Genomic DNA, 21,289 nt, shown 5'->3' on the forward strand with positions numbered 1-21,289 from the left:
GTGCTGTAGGTTAGTAGCTGCAGGGGTGTCCTAGCTACCTAGCTATATCTTGCATAATCATTGGACTGAATGTCCTGTCAAAGAACTGAACATTTGTTGATTCTTGTTTGGTTTAGAATCAGAGGCTCGCAAAGAGAAGACCAAACCAGTGGCTCCTACAAAAGGTAAATGTACTCAACATGTTCACTTCCAGTAAATGAAAAGTATTTCTATGTGAAGTACAGAATTAGCCTTATGATCCACCAGCAGAATGGTTTGTTTTCAATTCAGAGCATGTTCTGCTTAACTGCTCATTAGCCCATGCAAAGTGTCCTTGGTATTACGTGAATATAGGACACTTACACTATATGCAGGACCTATTACAGTATTTGTATTGTTTGGGTTCATTAATCAGTTCTCAGTAACATGGTGTTATGATGAGAAGTCTGAAATCTTAGGATAATATTATGTATTTTTTATCACCAGCGGTTTCTAAAGAAAAGTCGAAACTAGTCCCTGTAAAGAAAGGTGCCACTTGTAGCTTCAATTTGTACTGTAGTGGGCTACTCTGAAATGCGCTGCTATTGCATCATGCTTTCTGGTGAACAATGTGTTTAAAATTTTGCCAGTTAAAACCAAATCCTCACTGTGGTAAATTAATCAGCAAGGAATCACTGGCTGCCATTCATCTTTAATGTTTCTGGTTGTATATCAACATTGTTTTTTATGTTGTTTCTGGTTGTGAGCATGCTCTTTCCATTTCACAGAGATTGAGGTTAAAAAGCAGACAAAACAAGCACTCACAAAAAAGCCGCAACAGAATTATGCCATGGCTTGACGTTTTAAATACGCCATGTGGTGCCTTATCTTAGCTGCCACAAAATGTACACCATGGCTTGAAGTTTTAATTACGCCATGTTGTGCCATATCTTAGCTGTCAGTCAAACTCTGCAAAAGTGAAACTAAAACTTAAGTTTAGGCATTAATCTGAGTGGTTAAGTTAAGGGTTAAGGTTTGAGAAAGGCATAAAAAAAAATTAGTGTCTAGTAGTGATGCACGGGTTGACTCATAACCTGCAGTCCCTGCTGTTATATCCGGAGGGAGGGTGGGTTTATGATCATGAAATGGATGAAGGGCGGGTGGGTGGCGGGCGGGTTGAATAAAGACAAAACAATACCTTAAATCCATAGGGCTAAAGAAAATTGAAAGCTGTGAAAACAACCCAACATGTTTCTGATAAGATTTCAGTTTGGCTTGGATGCACATTTTATGTGGTTGAAATACTATCAGCTGATAATGACAGCACCTCTACAGACATTTTGCATTCTCTCTTCGATGCTGAAAGAAAGAAATCCTATTTCTCCACTCCTGTTCCCAAGTCAAAATGGAAATCCAATTCTGGCCCGCCCTTCGATGTCATTTGGAAATTTTGCACAGAAAATCCTATTTTTTATACATTTTTATTGCATTTGATCCGCTGGTCCCTAAACGCCTTTGCTCCTCGAATGAAGCAGAGATGACAGAGAAACTTTACCGATGTCAACTAGATTGAAGCATTCATTCTATCAATGTATGACATTCTGATGAGCAAGAGTTTATTTAGTCTTCTAGGGCAACATATACAGTGCCTTGCAAAAGTATTCATCCCCCTTGGTGTTTTTCCTATTTTGTTGCATTACAACCTGTAATTTAAATTGATTTTTATTTGGAATTCATGTAATGGACATACACAAAATAGTCCAAATTGGTGAAGTGAAATGAAAAAAATAACGTTTCAAAAAATTCTAAAAAATAAATAACAAAAAAATGGTGCGTGCGTATGTATTCATTTGCTATGAAGCCCCTAAATAAGATCTGGTGCAACCAATTACCTTCAGAAGTCACATAATTAGTTAAATAACGTCCACCAGTGTGCAATCTAAGTGTCACATGATCTGTCACACGATCTCAGTATATATACACCTGTTCTGAAAGGCCCCAGAGTCTGCAACACCACTAAGCAAGGGGCACCACCAAGCAAGCGGCACCATGAACACCAAGGAGCTCTCCAAACAGGTTAGGGACAAAGTTGTTATATAATAGTTATAGTTTTATATAAACACCATTTGTTTTGTTTTAGTTAATTTTAATAAGCAGAATTAGAACCATGAATCCCCTTTAAAAGGGATTGATTTACTTCAGCTGTATCTTTTTTTTTTACAAAGTAACCTTTTTGTGAATCCTTCTGCGAAAGTGTTCGGTCTGTTTTTACATGTTTATACTATGTACAGTAGATTGCATGTGGTTTATATGTACTGAGAAATTGTATATTTTCCCTTCAATATACAACCGCTATCCTCCCCTCACAGCCTATATTGTCAATCAACACTACACAATATTCAACTGAAATGTAATGTTTGTATGACTTTGTGATGTTTTGTCATTTCACTACATTTGTGAAATGATCAGCTTTAGGACAAGCAAAACCATTTTGTCCTAAACCTGATGTTGATTTCACACCCTCAAGTTCTGAATAAAGTAGGAACAAGAAATTACATAGCATTATTGCCCCGTGTAGGTCAGTTGGTAGAGCATGGCGCTTGCAACGCCAGGGTTGTGGGTTCGTTTCCCATGGGGGGCCAGTATGAAAATAATACAAATAAATACAAATGTATGCACTCACTAACTGTAAGTCGCTCTGGATAAGAGTGTCTGCTACAGTTGAAGTCGGAAGTTTACTTACACTTAGGTTGGAGTCATTAAAACTCGTTTTTCAACCACTCCACACATTTTTTGTTAACAAACTATAGTTTTTGGCAATTGGTTAGGACATCTACATTGTGCATGACACAAGTAATTTTTCCAACAATTGTTTACAGACAGATTATTTCACTTATAATTCACTGTATCACATTTCCAGTGGGTCAGAAGTTCACATACACTAAGTTGACTGTGCCTTTAAACAGCTTGGAAAAATCCAGAAAATGATGTCATGGCTTTAGAAGCTTCTGATAAGCTAATTGACATCATTTGAGTCAATTGGAGGTGTACCTGTGGATGTATTTCAAGGCCTACCTTCAAACTCAGTGCCTCTTTGCTTGACATCATGGGAAAATCAAAAGAAATCAGCCAAGACCTCAGATCTTTGAAAATGAACAAAAACGACACCTGTACCTTTCGTTACAGTTGCTGGTATAGCCTTCTCTTTTGTAGCCTCAGGTTCTAAGTCAAATACAGAACAGTTTTGAATGAGACCCTCTAAACAACAGTCAAAGGGTATTGACTTGATTGAAGACATGAATGTGTGTGCAAGGAAACTAAATCCATATACTGTACCTTTCTTAAGAGGGGCTGGTTTGGCCATCTCTTTCACACCCTGAGGTTCTGAATCAAGTAGGAACAACACGTTTACATTTTAGTCATTTACAGTTGAAGTCGGAAGTTCACTTTAGCCAAATACATTTAAACTCAGTTTTTCACAATTCCTGACATTTAATTATAGTAAAAATGCCCTGTTTTAGGTCAGTTAGGATCACCACTGTATTTTAAGAATGTGAAATGTCAGAATAATAGTAGAGAGTGATTTATTTCAGCTTTTATTTCTTTCATCACATTCCCAGTGGGTCAGAAGTTTACATACACTCAATTAGTATTTGGTAGCATTGCCATTAAATTGTTTAACTTGGGTCAAACGTTTTGGGTAGCCTTCCACAAGCTTCCCACAATAAGTTGGGTGAATTTTGGTCCATTCCTCCTCACAGAGCTGGTGTAACTGAGTCAGATTTGTAGGTCTCCTTGCTCGCAACCACTTTTTCAGTTCTGCCCACACATTTTCTATAGGATTGAGGTCAGGGCTCTGTCATGACCACTCCAATACCTTGACTTTGTTGTCCTTAAGCCATTTTGCCACAACTTTGGAAGTATGCTTGGGGTCATTGTCCATTTGGAAGACCCATTTGCGACCAAGCTTTAATTTCCTGACTGATGTCTTGAGATGTTGCTTCAATATATCCACATATTTTTCCTTCCTCATGATGCCATCTATTTTGTGAAGTGCACCAGTCCTTCCTGCAGCAAAGCACCCCCACAGCATGAAGCTGCCACCCCCGTGCTTCACGGTTGGGATGGTGTTCTTCGGCTTGCAAGTTTTCCCCTTTTTCCTCCAAACATAACGATGGTCATTATGGCCAAACAGTTTTATTTTTGTTTCGTCAGACCAGAGGACATTTCTCCAAAAATGACGATCTTTGTCCCCATGTGCAGTTGCAATCCATAGTCTGGCTTTTCTATGGGGGTTTTGGAGCAGTGGCTTCTTCCTTGCTGAGCAGCCTTTCAGGTTATGTCGAAATAGGACTTGTTTTACTGTGGATATAGATACTTTTGTACCTGTTTCCTCCAGCATCTTCACAAGGTCCTTTGCTGTTGTTCTGGGATTGATTTGCCCTTTTCGCACCAAAGTACGTTCATCTCTAGGAGACAGAACGCGTCTCCTTCCTGAGTGGTATGACGGCTGCATGGTCCCATGGTGTTTATACTTGCGTACTATTGTTTGTACAGATGAACATAGTACCTTCAGGGGTTTGGAAATTGCTCCCAAGGATGAACCAGACTTGTGGAAGTCTACAAAACAAATTCTGAGGTCTTGGCTGATTTCTTTAGATTTTCCCATGATGTCAAGCAAAGAGACACTGAGTTTGAAGGTAGGCCTTGAAATACATCCACAGGTACACCTCCAATTGACTCGAATGATGTCAATTAGCCTATCAGAAGCTTCTAAAGCCATGGAATTTTCCAAGCTGTTTAAAGGCACAGTCAATTTAGTATATGTGAACTTCTGACCCACTGGAATTGTGATACAGTGAATTATAATTGAAATAATCTGTCTGTAAACAATTGTTGGAAAAATTACTTGTGTCATGCACAATGTAGATGTCCTAACCAATTGCCAAAACTATAGTCTGTTAACAAGAAATGTACAGGCTTCCTTCTTTTCACTCTGTCAATTAGGTTAGTATTGTGAAGTAACTACAATGTTGTTGATCCATCCTGTTTTCTTCCATCACAACCATTAAACTATGTAACTGTTTTAAAGTCACATTTGGCCTCATGGTGAAATCTCTGAGCGGTTTCCTTCCTTTCCGTTAACTGAGTTAGGAAAGACGCCTGTATCTTTGTAGTTACTGGGTGTATTGATACACCATCCAAAGTTTAATACCACCACCATGCGCAAAGGGATATTCAATTTCTTCTTTTTTATTTTTACCCATCTACCCTTTGCGAGGCATTGGAAAACCTCTCTGGTCTTTATGGTTAAATCTGTGTTTGAAATTAGCTGCTCGACTGAGGGACCTTACAGATAATTGTACGTGTGGGGTACAGAGATGAGGAAGTCATTAAAATATCATGTTAGACACTATTATTGCACACAGAGTGAGTCCATGCAACTTATGTGACTTGTTAAGCAAGTGTTCACTACTGAACTTAATTAGGCATGCCATAACAAATATGTAGAATACTTATTGACTGAAGACATTTCATTTTTTTCATTTTTTTATTAATAACATTTCCAAAAACATAATTTCACTTTGACATTATGAGTTATTGTGTGTAGGCCAGTGACAATTCAGGCTGTAACACAACAAAATGTGGAAAAAGTCAAGGGGTGTGAATACTTTCTGAAGGCTCTGTATGTTCTCTGTGTATGTTTTTTAATACTGTGAAATCAATTTTTGTAACTAAACAAAACAATATACATAATGGATTCACACCCCTTTTGATAACTTTACAGAACTATTCAACCCCTTTTGACCAACACTGAAATCAGTGGAGGCTGCTGAGGGGAAGACAGCTCATAATAATGTATTTGATGGAGTCAATGGAATGGTATCAACCACATGGAAACCACGTGTTTGACGTGTTTGATGCCATTCCATTGACTCCATTCCAGCCATTATTATGAGTCATCCTCCCCTCAGCAGCCTCCACTGACCGTAATGTACGCTAACATTTATTTCCTATACTACCAATGGGTTCCAAAGAGAAGGCCAAACCTGTCCCTGTAACGACAGGTATTTACGTAGTGTTCAGCTGCTGACGTTAAGCTGCGTTGAAGCTTTTTTATGTAACAAAGCAATTTGAGGGGCTGCCAAACTTTAATAATTTCTTAAAAGGCCCAGTGCAGTCGAAAACATGATTTTCCTGTGTGTGTGTGTGTGTGTGTGTGTGTATGTATGATATATATATATATATATATATATATATATATATATATATATATATATATATATATATATCCACACTGAGGTTGGAATAATACTGTGAAAATCATGATAATGCCCTTTTAGTGTAAGAATTGTTTGAAAAGACCACCTGAAATTTGCCTGTTTTGGTGGGATGGAGTTTTGGCCTGCCTGGTGACATCACCAGGTGGTAAATTAGCTAATAGTCCAATAAGAAAGAGTTCCAAAACTCTGCCAATAACAGCTAGTTTTCAGTTTTCCCCTCCCCACTCAGACTACTCCCAGACAGTCCGAGCAAGATTCTTACTTCAGAAATCGCTCTTTGCTAAGAATCTATTTTTGTTTCTTTCTGACCATTTTTTCTTTAAAAAACAAATCACAGTAATGTACTTAATTGTTACCTAGAAATGATTTGATATTGTCATAAAAGCGGCTGCATTGGACATTTCAAGTCTGTCATTGTGCTGTGCAACAATTTACATTTTGTTCTTATTTGTACACACAGAGCCTGAAGCACCAAAAGAAAAGACCAAACAAACAGCTGTAAAGAAAGGTGAGACATTATCTTTAAAATAGTACAACACTGTACAGAATTTGTTAATTTTCACCAGTGGTGACATTTTCTTTGTCTAAACAATGTGAGCAAAATGCACAGATCTGGGACCCATATGTATCAAGCGACTCGGAGTAGGAGTGCTGATCTAGGATCAGAACCCCCCGTCAATGTAATCTTGAGAAAAGTTAGGTCACATTTTCTCCCACAAAGTCTCAGGATGTGAAACAGCGAAGGGCTGTACGTCGGTAAATGTTATACCGTTTTCAGCATGATACAGTTGAAGAACCTCTAAGATACAAACCCTGGGGTTTGGACTGACTGTCAACTAAACTGACTTTTAGTATACACTCCCTACAGATACTCCTTTTAATAACTAGGCACAGTGTTTGCTCAGATCTGTGCAGGCGCATCTACAGGTAATCTCAACACCCAGAACCAAATGTTTTGTGAGTTTTGGACAAGTACACCCAACACCCTCCACCTCACTCTTGAAAGCCTCTGCCAATGACCAAGCCCTCCCCTTCCAAAAATCAAAATGATGCCAGCTGTAGGGTCACCTCCCTCAGCGAAATCATGATTTGTCCAAATAATTAATGCAACAAACCAGTGCAACAGACGTTTTGTTCCTTACATAGCTGAATAATGACTGCATGACGTAAGATTGCAATGTTTTTGTCTGTCACAAAAGACTAATCTAAAGGTGACCTGAAAATATCACATTTGCCATGGCTCTGGTCTGCTGATTGCGGGATTTTTTTGCGGGAGAAAAATGGAGGCCAACTTTTGTTGTACGTGAATAGTTGTCACATTGTTTAATTTAGACATTAAGTTGCACCTATAACTGGACCAGTTCTGACAGACATTTCTGTTTATACAACAGGTGGTTTGGAATTCCCATTGTTAGAGCCTATCCTGCCCATGATATACTAGACAACATACACATGCCCAGTACATTCATAAAAAGTGCAATCGTTTACATTGTTACCTAGCAACGCACTACTACCACTACTTTTACAGATCCACTGCCCTGCCATGCAATTTATAAACTTGATCTCCACTGTAAAAAGCATTTAGACATTATCTCCGACATTTGCAACATTGTTGCAATATTGAAATTGGATCTCCATTGTGTCCAATAAGAATGTGTGGGGAGTCAGGAAGAGACAATAGCAGCTTTTCTCAGCCAGTCAAAATCATGAATCCGCATAATTTTTATGGATATATACAAATAAATGTCAATAGAAAAACAGGTCAAACAAAGCTTCAGCCCGAAGTGATTTTGTTAGCTGTGTAGTTGGCTAGCTAGCAAGTGGGGGTGGGGGGGGGGTGGGGGGGCTGAAGCTTTGTTTAACCTCCATAGCAACCATTTTTGTTTGCCATAGTTCTGGAACTATCAACCAGTGCTTGGGTAGTTTTGCTTTACATGGCAGTCAATGCCTAAAATTGCACTTGACAACCAGTGTTAGTGTATGTAGCATCACATTTTGTTGAAACAAAAATCATGGTTTGGGAAAGAATCTTGCATTTTAATGCTGGTAACCCGTAATAATACATTCGAGTCCATGTGTTATGACATTATCATGGCTGTGGTGGTCTACGCCACTCTGCTTCGCATCATGGGTATTAACACGTCACAGCCAAGGATAAAAATGTCATAACACATGACCTCTGACACCTAATTTGCATGTAGAGCGACACATCACATTTTCTGGACAAAGGATAGATTTTCTTTGGCTGTGGAGCTCGCATCTCCGATTGCGTTACGGGAGAGTCTAGTGGTTGTAACAAAGGCAGTCTCATCTTGCGGGAATGTTCTCAGATGGATTTCTCAACATGAGAAAATACAAAAGCATTTAGTACAATTGAAACAAGACCACTTTCCCTTGGTTACAGACAGACAAAATCACTTCGTGCATAAAGCTAAAGTTGAAACGAGTCTGCAGACATTATACAGGGTTCATCTGTAAAATACTTCCCTGTCAAAATAAAGGTTAAATATATATATTTTTAAATTAAGTTGTCTAGAATAGATAGAAGTTCATGATAAATGTTGTACATACATATGAATAAGATCTAAATCTGTATCAAATGCATTCTTCCCTGTTGGGCCAGATATATTTAAAGATAAGGCCAAACCAGCCCATTTAAAGAAAGGTACTACTGTAGTGCTTGCATTAGTAGCAATTAGTTGCTTATGCGCAGTAGTGCCCTCTAGTTTTCATTCGTGCTCATTAGCTGTTGAAGTAGCAGTCCAGTACATTTTTTATTTGGATATATTTCTGTCACAAATATTATTTTGCATGCTTTTTATTGTAGAACATGAGTCTCCAAAAGAGAGGGCTAAACCAGCACCTGAAAAAAATGGTAATAACCTTTATCTTCATCTAAATAATACCTTTAGTGTAATAAAGTGTATAATGCAAACCAATTGTCTTTACATTTACATTTTAGTAATTTAGCAGACGCTCTTATCCAGAGCGACTTACAGTTAGTGAGTGCATACATTATTTATTTTAATTTTTTCATACTGGCCCCCCGTGGGAATTGAACCCACAACCCTGGCATTGCAAACACCATGCTCTACCAACTGAGCTACATCCCTGCCGGCCATTCCCTCCCCTACCCTGGACCAATTGTGTGCCGCCCCATGGGTCTCCCGGTCGCGGCCGGCTACGACAGAGCCTGGATTCGAACCAGGATCTCAAGTGGCACAGCTAGCACTGCGATGCAGTGCCTTAGACCACTGCGCCACTCCCTTTAGAAAGGGATGTTATTGTAATACAAGTTGAACTGATTGTAAATGGGTTTATTAGCATTTTATGAAAGAATAGAGCCTTAGTGTTACATTCCCCAGCAAGAAAATAAAAACATTGTCACTCAAACAGAAATGGGAACTAACAAAGTCACAAACAATAACCAAAACTAAACAGGTGGGGTTTTAGGAGTGGTTCTGAGAGACACTCATGGGGGTGTCCACTGAAAGTTGACTAGCATCAACTGGGACCTAAAACACACCCACCATGAGCGCCCACTAAATTTGCCTAAGAAGAGTCAAACAAAAGAAAAACCCACACCAAACTTAAAGACAGGAAGCAAACCAAAAAGTTGAGCAAAAATGAAAACAGGGAAGATCAGATTGTTTGTCTAGAAATCAAAATAGGGAGCGCCAACTAAAGGTGTTAACCCTCCACATCTCTCAAGACAACTGGAGCACTGGGCCAGCCACTCTTAAATATCACCTGGGCCAGCACAGATGAAACACCTTCCGACTAACGAGATGGACAAGCCCACACAGGTCTAACACACACTGACTACCGACGTGACCCTACGTGCCAATGTGCTATACGTGCTGAAAGTCAACCTCAAAGCATAAATGGAAAAACCAAAACCTGTAACAATAGTAATAATGACAAAATAAACTATGTCTATTAAGTAAGTAAAATATAGTTGTTGAAATGCTTCTGTACTTGATGATCTACTCACGGTGAGCCCTATTCAGAGTGTAGTTAAGTACTCAGACCTTTGCCAAATGATCTATTGAAGTCAACATTTGAGTGAAGTACATCCAGTATCTCAAGTCGGAATGCAATGTTTGAATTCAGTCTATTATATTATTAACTGTAACTCGCTTTTCTTTATTCCAATTTAAGGAACCAAAAGTGGCCAAATCAGTACCTGTAAAGAAAGGGTCCATTACATTTTTCTGAAGTCCTCACAATCAGTGTCCAGTGTATCTAGAGTAAATACTGTATATAATGTGTGTATTTGCATGTATCTTATATGCACTGAGAAATATGATGTTAGAACATGAGACTAAAAGACAAGGCTGCACAAGCAGCTGTCAAGAAAGGCAAGAGCTTATTATGAATTTTTCCTATAATTGTTTAGATTATTCATGAATAGTGTAATATTTCAATAGGAATTGTATTTATTTTAATACATTATCTTCTGTCAAACTATTTACCAAAGAAAAGCCCAAAGCAATTAATATAAAGAAAGGTATAGATGTTTTGAAAGCCATCCGGTAGAACTCGAGAACTAGATCAACTTAATGCGCATTTATGTAACAGGCTTCACTGTGCTGCTTAGCAGTATTGCTCTTCACTCACAACAAATGTACTGGTACTTGATCTCGTGCCCTCTTCCTCACCAACACACATGAGCGCTCTGCTTGACAATGTACCGCCGTGCTTGGCATTTAACCCAACCCCTCTGAATCAGACATCCACATGATCAGCGTTCAGGGAGCAGTTGTTGTTGGGGGTTAACTGCATTGCTCAAGGGCAGAATGGCAGATTCTGTCCAACTTGCCAGCTTGGGGATTCGAACCAGCAACTGAAATGTGTCTTCCGCATTTAATCCAACCTCTGAATCAGAGACGTGCTAGGGGCTGCCTTGATCGACATCCATGTCATCGGTGCCCGGGGAGCAGTTTTTGTTGGGGTTAACTGTCTTGCTCAAGGGCAGAACAGCAGATTCCAACCAGTGACCTTTCGGTTACTTTCCCATCGCTCTCAACCGCTAGGCTACATGCCAGCCACTGCATTTCAAACTGTGCAGTGAGTTTATGGTAGATCTTAGCTCCCTTACACTCACCCCTCTAAACTCGCTCCACAGTGAACCCAGTCGTTGAGCAACTGCGGATCTGGGACTAAACGGCACCTCTGTAACAGTGCTGCTTAGGAGTATTGCTTCCTCGCTCACAAATCAAAATGTAATTTCACACATGCGCCAAATACAACAGATGTAGACCTTACCGTGAAATGCTTTCTTAAAAACCCTTAACCATCAATGCAGTTTCAAGAAAATAGAGTTAAGAAAATATGGATGTATTTCAAGGCCTACCTTCAAACTCAGTGCCTCTTTGCTTGACATCATGGGAAAATCCAAAGAAATCAGCCAAGACCTCAGAAAAAAAATTGGGACCTCCACAAGTCTTTCACCCTTGGGAGCAATTTCCAAACGGCTAAAGGTACCACGTTCCTCTGTACAAACAATAGTACGCAAGTATAAACACCATGGGACCACGCAGCCGTCATACCACTCAGGAAGGAGACGCGTTCTGTCTCCTAGACATGAACGTACTTTGGTGCGAAAAGGGCAAGTCAATCCCAGAACAACAGCAAAGGATCTTGTGAAGATGCTGGAGGAAACAGGTACAAAAGTATCTATATCCACAGTAAAACTAGTCCTATATCGAAATAACCTGAAAGGCCGCTCAGCAAGGAAGAAGCCACTGCTCCAAAACCGCCATAAAAAAGCCAGACTACGGTTTGCAACTGCACATGGGAACAAAGACCGTACTTTTTGGAGAAATGTCCTCTGATCTGATGAAACAAAAATAGAACTGTTTGGCCATAATGACCATCTTTATGCTTGGAGGATAAAGGGGTTATCTTGCAAGCCGAAGAACACCATCCCAACCGTGAAGCACGGGGGTGGCAGCATCATGCTGTGGGGGTGCTTTGCTGCAGGAGAGACTGGTGCACTTCACAAAATAGATGGCATCATGAGGAAGGAAAATTATGTGGATATATTGAAGCAACATCTCAAGACATCAGTCAGGAAGTTAAAGCTTGGTCACAAATGGGTCTTCCAAATGGACAATGACCCCAAGCATACTTCCAAAGTTGTGGCAAAATGGCTTAAGGACAACAAAGTCAAGGTATTGGAGTGGCCATCACAAAGCCCTGACCTCAACCCTACAGAAAATGTGTGGGCAGAACTGAAAAAGTATGTGCGAGCAAGGAGGCCTACAAACCTGACTCAGTTACACCAGCTCTGTCAGGAGGAATGGGCCAAAATTCACCCAACTTATTGTGGGAAGCTTGTGGAAGGCTACCCGAAATGTTTGACCCAAGTTAAACAATTTAAAGGCAATGCTACCAAATACTAAAAAGAAAGGAGGACCAAGGCACTCTTCATATAATTAATTAAAATGCCTTTATTAGTATGGCATGTTCAATAGAAACAAGAAACAGCCGAAACGCGTTGGATTAAAAAAAAATCTTGTTTGCCTTGGTCCTCCTTTCTTTTAGATGACCAATTCACCCCTTTGACCAAAGAGCACCTTCTGTCTACCAACATTTACTATTGTGTACCTTAGTAGCGCTTCCCTTCCTCCTCTTTCTGCTACCAAATACGAATTGAGTGTATGTAAACTTCTGACCCACTGGGAATGTGATGAAATAAATAAAAACTGAAATAAATAATTCTCTCTACTATTATTCTGACATTTCACATTCTTAAAACAAAGTGGTGATCCTAACTGACCTAAGACAGGGAATTTTTACTAGGATTACATGTCAGGAATTGTGAAAAACTGAGTTTAAATATATTTGGCAAAGGTGCATGTAAACTTCCGACTTCAACTGTATATGCATTTGCTATCAACTAGCAGCTGCAGTGTTGACCCTTATAACAAAGTATGTTGTATTCTCAAGCCACATTTTATTTCTCATGGTTGTTTCAAATCCTTAAGTTTTAGCTAACAAGATGCTTGGTATATGAAATGGATCAGGATTGTTGGAAAACATCCTCTCCTGCTGAGATAAATATAACAAAAAACATAACGTATTATTATTTCATTTTTCATTTAATATAGAAGCTTCCAAAAGAAAAGGCCAAACCAGTCACAAAAGGTGTCTGACTTCCAAGAGAGATAATATTAAGATTTGTTTGGGTCAGTTTTTGCTTTTAGCACACATCATTGTCAGTTTTATCTAAATAATTACTAATAGATTTCTAATAAATACGGTCATAATGCATTATAAGACTTGTCTTTAGTATTTATGCTGATAATGTGTCAGTATCATCTTATAATGAATCAGAGTTATGTCACATCGAACCTGTTGAAAAATTGCCACATAGAAAGATACTGTATCGACATCAGTTGATTTATAAAACATTATAAAGAAGGGCTCATACAGTGCATTCGGAAAGTATTCAGACCACTTCCCTTTTTCCACATTTTGTTACGTTACAGCCTTATTCTAAAATGGATTAAATAAATAAAAATCCTAATCAATGAACACACAATACCCCATAAAAACAGAGAAAACAGGTTTTTAGAAATTTGTGCAAATTTATTAAAAGTAACAACAGAATTACCTTATTTACATAAGTATTCTGACTCTTTGCTATGAGACTCGAAATTGAGCTCAGGTGCATCCCGTTTCCATTGATCATCCTTGAGATGTTTCTACAACTTGATTGGAGTCCACCTGTGGTAAATTCAATTGATTGGACATGATTTGGAAAGGCACACACCTGTCTATATAAGGTCCCACAGTTGACAGCTTGGTTTTTGCTCTGACATGCACTATGAGGTCAAAATAATTGTCCGTAGAGCTCCGAGATAGGATTGTGTCGAGGCACAGATCTGGGGAAGGGTACCAAACCATTTCTGCAGCATTGAAGGTCCCCAAGAACACAGTGGACTCCATCATTCTTGAATGGAAGAAGTTTGGAACCACCAAGACTCTTCCTAGAGCTGGCCGCCCAGCCAAACTGAGCAATCAGGGGAGAAGGGCCTTGGTCAGGGAGGTGACCAAGAACCTGATGGTCACTCTGATAGAGCTCCAGAGTTCCTCTGTGGAGATGGGAGAACCTTCCAGAAGGACAACCATCTCTGCAGCACTCCACCAATCAGGCCTTTATGGTAGAGTGGCCAGACGAAAGCCACTCCTCAGTAAAAGGCACATGACAGCCCTATTGGAGTTTTCCAAAAGGCACCTAAAAGACTCTCAGATCATGAGAAACAAGATTCTCTGGTCTGATGAAAATAAGATGGAACTCTTTGGCCTGAATGCCAAGCGTCACGTCTGAAGGAAACCTGGCACCAACCCTACAGTGAAGCATAGTGGTGGCAGCATCATGCTGTGGGGATGTTTTTCAGGGGCAGGGACTGGGAGACTAGTCAGGATCGAGGGAAAGATGAACGGAGCAAAGTACAGAGAGATCCTTGATGAAAACCTGCTCCAGAGCGCTCAGGACCTCAGACTGGGGCGAAGGTTCACCTTCCAACCGGACTACAACCCTAAGCACACAGTCAAGACAATGCAGGAGTGGCTTCGGGACAAGTCTCTGAATGTGCTTGAGTGGCCCAGCCAGAGCCCTGACTTGAACCCGATCGAACATCTCTGGAGAGACATGAAAATCTCCTGAGTACTCCTGAGTGGCGCAGTGGTCTAAGGCACTGCATCTCAGTGCTAACTGTGCCACTAGAGATCCTGGTTCGAATCCAGGCTCTGTCGCAGCCGGCCGCGACCGGGAGACTCATGGGCGGCGCACAATTGGCCCAGCGTCATCCAGGGTAGGGGAGGGAATGGATGGCAGGTATGTAGCTCAGTTGATAGAGCATGGCGTTTGCAACGCCAGGGTTGTGGGTTCGATTCCCACGGGGGGGCCAGCATAAAAAAATATGTATTCACTAACTGTAAGTCGCTCTGGATAAGAGTGTCTGCTAAATGACTAAAATGTAAATGTAAAATAGCTGTGCAGCGATGTTCCTCATCCAACCTGACAGAGCTTGAGAGGATCTGCAGAGAAGAATGGGAGAAACTCCCCAAATACAGGTGTGCCAAGCTTGTAGCGTCATACCCAAGAAGACTCTAGTCTTTTTGCTTTTTCATTATGGGTTACTGTGTGTAGATTGATGAGGGGGAAAAAACTATTTAATCCATTTTAGAATAAGGCTGTAACATAACAAAATGTGGAAAAAGTAAAGGGGTCTGAATACTTTCCGAATATACTGTACATGCTTACAGCATGTAATGTTATACATGCTCTACTACTTATGTTCATGATCAGCACATTGTTTGAATGTAAAGGAATTAGGTACATTGTTCAGATGTTATTATCTCCTGTCAGAGCAGATACTCCCAAAGAAAACGCCAAACCGGTAGCTGTTAAGAAAGGTACTGATAGTGTTTGGCTTCTTCAGAATGCTTTAGAAGTTGCTAATGCTCAATGGTGCTTCCTAGGCTTCTTTAGCAGCATCAGAAGTGCTATAGCTGCCTGATTATGTTGTTGCATTTAGAACAAATGTTATCCTAAATAATGGTTATTTTAGAACCTGAGGCTCTAAAAGATAAGGCCAGACCTCCAGCAGTTAAGAAAGGTACTTTTTGTTGCTCATACTCACTAGTACTTCTAATGTTGTTGCATTTCATCCAATGCTACTTTTGTATTATTGTTTTATTTGCTGAATTAAGGGAAATCAAATACATTTGGTTACGTTGCCCCCTCAATGAATATATGTATCCATGTTGGGCCAATTGCAACCATCGAAAGCAACCCTATTATCACCAGCTGATCTCTCGTTAAACCATCAATAAAATGTAAAATGTAAAATGTAATCAATACGTGCTAAAATCACCCACACAGCTGATCTCAATTGCAACCATGTCACGTATGTTGAGAGACTGGTCGGACCAAGGTGCAGCGTGAAAAGCATACATGTTTATTAACTAAATAAACATTCAACAAAACAAGAAACAACGTAACGTGAAGTCCAAAGGGCTATACACATACCAGCCTAACAGGAACAAGATCCCACAATACACAGCAGGCAATGGGCTACCTATGTATGATCCCCAATGAGAGACAATGAGCAACAGCTGCCTCTGATTGGGAATCATACCCGGCCAGACATAGAAATAGCAAAACTAGAACCTAAACATAGAATATCTAACATAGATACTCACGCCCTGACCAAACCAACTAAAGACAACCGGCCTCTCAAGGCCAGGGCATGACAAACCAACATTGGCCACTGATTTACCCCTCCCTAATGCTGATGTTGAGGTTATCTTTTAGTCCTGATCGCAGCAAACATTTTTCAAGACAATCTTTCCCTCTGGTTGGTGTTATCATCGGAACAACTTAGACTTGCTTTGTGAGCAGACTAAGGGCGATTTATCTATTTGACAATCATTCAGTACCACGGAAATTAAAGTATTTCCTGGTTTACCACTGCAACGCTACTGTGGCAATTTACCCGGCACGTTGTATGAATGAAAAACTAATGTTGGTGTAGCCTACTCTTATTGTTTTATTTGTTTCCAATTTATGTAATCCCTTAAAACTGTCTTTTTAAAGAAAATGGTTTGATATGGTCATTATCAAGATCAGAGGTAAAATATCTCTGGACAGTCCATATTTGAAATCTGTAACTATATCAAGAAAATCCTGTGTAGCTCAGTTGGTAGAGCATGGTACATGCAGCGTCAGGGTTGTGGGTTCAATTCCCATGGGAGACCAGTACGAAAAAAGTATTAGAATGTATGCACTCACTACTGTAAGTCACTTCATTTTTTTATCAAATGAAAATGTAGTCTATAAAGTTATTTCGAATGGCGTATATTATTTTACCATTTAAAGTGAAACATTTGAATTAAACATAGGCCTAATACTTATATATTCTTATACTATAATAAGTATTTTTACATTCATCAGCCTTACGGTTTCCGCTGCTACTGATAGGTCGATATTTCATTGGGGGCAAGAGTAGAGAATCTTGACCAGCTGTCTGGTATCTTAATCACTTGACACGGTAACAACTGATCTGCTGGTTTATTATTGTGGGTTTTTCATTGCAATCAAGCTTAGTTTAGCATGCAGGTGCATGTAATCTCCTGTTACTAGCGTTTTAAGAAATCCAGCTGTATTGCGTAGCATAGCGCAACATTCTCTCCTGTTGGTTGCAATTGACTCGTTGGTTTTTATGGGGTTTACTATCATTTCCTAACAGCCCTCTTGTTTTAAATTCCCTTTGACCTTTACCCTTTCAGGTGACCAAATATGCCCTTAAAATGTATTGTTTCTTGCAATGTAGAGCCTGTGGCACGGAAAGAGGCCAAAGCTGTGCCTGAAAAGAATTGCACATTTTGTGAAGTTGTTATGCCCTTTCAAAAATCACTGTAGTCAGGGTTGGGGTTAATTCCACATATTCAATTCAAATTCGATTCCCTCTCCCTGTAAATTCCATCAATGCAATTCAATTCAAATTCCAGGTCAGTCTTAAAGAGAGAATTAAATTACTCTTAATTCCAATGTAAGGTCAATTCCAAAAATGTCATTCCCAATTCAATATTATCCCAAACAATTACACAAATTCCAATTCTGAATTAAATTCCCTCAGGCTGTCAGGCTGATCATTTCACTGTTCAGGTAACCCAGCTAGACTGGAAATATAGAATAACAAGTTGAAATGATTTAAAACAAATCCTGCAGTACATTTTTTATACTAAATGTGTTATTTCCATTAACTGGGAAATGCAAAAATATTGAATCTCATTCAATTAGAATCCCAATTGAATTCCTATTCATACAGTCTAATATAAATTCAATTCTTGAAGATTGTTGCATTTCAAATTGAATTCCATGTAAATTCTCCACTTCATGAGTGAATTCAAGAATTGGATTTGATACGTACACTCAACAAAAATATAAACGCAACATGCACCAATTAAAAATATTTTACCGAGTTACAGTTCATATAAGGAAATCAGTCAATTGAAATATATTAATTAGGCCCTAATCTATGGAGTTCACATGACTGGGAAAACAGATATGCATCTGTTGGTCAAAGATACCTTAAGAAAAGGTAGGGGCGTGGATCAGAAAACCAGTCAGTATCTGGTGTAACCACCATTTGCCTCATGCAGTAAGACACATCTCCTTCGCATAGAGTTGATCAACAGATTGTAGCCTGTGGAATGTTGTCCCACTCCTCTTCAATGGCTGTGCGAAGTTGGTGGGAACTGGAACACCCTGTCGTACACGTCGTACCAGAGCATCTCAAACATGCTCAAAGGGATTTTGGCATTTTCTACTTGCAGAGAATGTGCAATATATTGCATACTCAAGTGTTTAACTTGCAGTGTAATTCTTATTTTTGTGCTCTAAATGTTTTGTATTTTTACCGGCAACACAGAGACTCAAGCTACAAAAGACAATGTCAAACCAACAGCTCTGAGGAAAAGTGGGTTTGGCCCTAATTTTCTTTTAAATAACTTCTCAACTGTTTTCATCAGACAGCGACGATAGGTTTTATTTCATATATTTATAAATGAATTCCTTACATCATGAAGTGTTGATAAACAGCTCAATGTTTAAAACTAGTCAGAAAATAAGATTGGTTAGATGGTGCTCTCTCTTATTGAAGCAGATAATCCCAAAGAAAAGGCCCAACCAGTCTCTGTAAATTAAGGTATTCATGTACAGTAGTGTTTAGATGTACATAGAAATCATAGATTTACTAATGCTAAATATATTTTGTGAATTATTAGCTTCCAATTAGAACAATTCAATGCTCACAGCTGGCCGTGACCAGGAGACCCATGAAGCGGTGCACAATTGTCCCAGCGTTGTCCAGGCAAGGGGAGGGTTTGGCCGGCCGGGATTTCCTTGTCCCATCGCGCTGTAGCGACTCCTTGTGGCGGGCCGGGCACCTGCAAGCTGACCTCGGTCGCCAGCTGGATGGTGTTTCCTCTGACATATTGGTGCGGCTGGCTTCCGGATTAAGCGAGCAGTGTGTCAAGAAGCAGTGCGGCTTGGCAGGGTTGTGTTTCAGAGGACGCATGGCCCTCGACCTTCGCCTCTTCCGAGTCCGTAGGGGAGTTGCAGCGATGGGACAAGACTGTAACTACCAATTGGATATCACGAAAAAGGGGGTAAAAGTACAAAAAAATAATTTTAAAAAATAAAGAACAATTCAATGCATCTCAAAATTGGCAAAAAGATGTAGGAGAAGGTTTCACAATGGCAATTTATTTGCATAGTGCAAGTTGGGGCCAAACTGTCTGCTTCGAATGAATGTATTTTAAACGCTACGTAGCTCCCAACACTGAATGAGTGCCTCTTTATATAAACTGAAATACAGTGCCTTCTGAAAGTATTCACACCCCTTTTCTTTTTCTTCATTTACAGTGGGGGAAAAAAAAGTATTTAGTCAGCCACCAATTGTGCAAGTTCTCCCACTTAAAAAGATGAGAGAGGCCTGTAATTTTCATCAAAATGAGAAAAAAATATCCAGAAAATCACATTGTAGGATTTTTAATGAATTTATTTGCAAATTATGGTGGAAAATAAGTATTTGGTCATAACAAAAGTTACTCAATACTTTGTTATATACCCTTTGTTGGCAAAGACACAGGTCAAATGTTTTCTGTAAGTCTTCACAAGGTTTTCACACACTGTTGCTGGTATTTTGGCCCATTCCTCCATGCAGATCTCCTCTAGAGCAGTGATGTTTTGGGGCTGTCGCTGGGCAACAAGGACTTTCAACTCCCTCCAAAGATTTTCTATGGGGTTGAGATCTGGAGACTGGCTAGGCCACTCCAGGACCTTGAAATGCTTCTTACGAAGCCACTCCTTCGTTGCCCGGGCGGTGTGTTTGGGATCATTGTCATGCTGAAAGACCCAGCCACGTTTCATCTTCAATGCCCTTGCTGATGGAAGGAGGTTTTCACTCAAAATCTCACGATACATGGCCCCATTCATTCTTTCCTTTACACGGATCAGTCGTCCTGGTCCCTTTGCAGAAAAAACAGCCCCAAAGCATGATGTTTCCACCCCCATGCTTCACAGTAGGTATGGTGTTCTTTGGATGCAACTCAGCATTCTTTGTCCTCCAAACACGACGAGTTGAGTTTTTACCAAAAAGTTCTATTTTGGTTTCATCTGACCATATGACATTCTCCCAATCCTCTTCTGGATCATCCAAATGCACTCTAGCAATCTTCAGACGGGCCTGGACATGTACTGGCTTAAGCAGGGGGACACGTCTGGCACTGCAGGATTTGAGTCCCTGGCGGTGTAGTGTGTTACTGATGGTAGGCTTTGTTACTTTGGTCCCAGCTCTCTGCAGGTCATTCACTAGGTCCCCCCGTGTGGTTCTGGGATTTTTGCTCACCGTTCTTGTGATCATTTTGACCCCACGGGGTGAGATCTTGCGTGGAGCCCCAGATCGAGGGAGATTATCAGTGGTCTTGTATGTCTTCCATTTCCTAATAATTGCTCCCACAGTTGATTTCTTCAAACCAAGCTGCTTACCTATTGCAGATTCAGTATTCCCAGCCTGGTGCCGGTCTAAAATTTTGTTTCTGTTGTCCTTTGACAGCTCTTTGGTCTTGGCCATAGTGGAGTTTGGAGTGTGACTGTTTGAGGTTGTGGACAGGTGTCTTATAACAAGTTCAAACAGGTGCCATTAATACAGGTAACGAGTGGAGGACAGAGTAGCTTCTTAAAGAAGAAGTTACAGGTCTGTGAGAGCCAGAAATCTTGCTTGTTTGTAGGTGACCAAATAATTATTTTCCACCATAATTTGCAAATAAATTCATAAAAAATCCTTCAATGTGATTTTCTGGATTTTTTTTTTCTCAATTTGTCTGTCATAGTTGACATGTACCTATGATGAAAATTACAGGCCTCTCTCATCTTTTTAAGTGGGAGAACTTGCACAATTGGTGGCTGACTAAATACTTTCTTCCCCCACTGTAGTTTTGTTACAGCCTGAATATTAAATTAATTA

The 21,289-nt window shown here is 39.9% G+C and overlaps 1 protein-coding gene across 40 annotated transcripts in view; it reads left to right on the plus strand.

Annotated features, from left to right (window-relative positions):
* The window catches only part of si:ch211-266g18.10 (microtubule-associated protein futsch), a 176,543-nt gene that overhangs the window by 150,513 nt on the left and 4,741 nt on the right, over positions 1–21,289 (plus strand). For 27 of the 40 annotated variants that reach the window (XR_006658185.1, XM_041848386.1, XM_045213059.1 and 24 more), the window contains 3 exons: positions 117–164; positions 6,703–6,750; positions 9,070–9,117. Coding sequence is in view for 36 of the 40 variants with exons in the window: in XM_041848386.1 (XP_041704320.1) it covers positions 117–164; positions 6,703–6,750; positions 9,070–9,117 (144 nt within the window). In the remaining 4 variants the exon portion in view is untranslated. Of the gene's footprint in view, positions 1–116; positions 165–465; positions 1,059–6,702; positions 6,751–9,069; positions 9,118–21,289 lie in introns of those variants that run through there. The other 13 variants (XR_006658183.1, XR_006658182.1, XR_006658184.1 and 10 more) reach the window with 4 other exon arrangements.

This window comes from Coregonus clupeaformis, unplaced genomic scaffold, assembly GCF_020615455.1.
Source record: "Coregonus clupeaformis isolate EN_2021a unplaced genomic scaffold, ASM2061545v1 scaf0077, whole genome shotgun sequence".
Classification (NCBI taxonomy): Eukaryota; Metazoa; Chordata; class Actinopteri; order Salmoniformes; family Salmonidae; genus Coregonus; species Coregonus clupeaformis.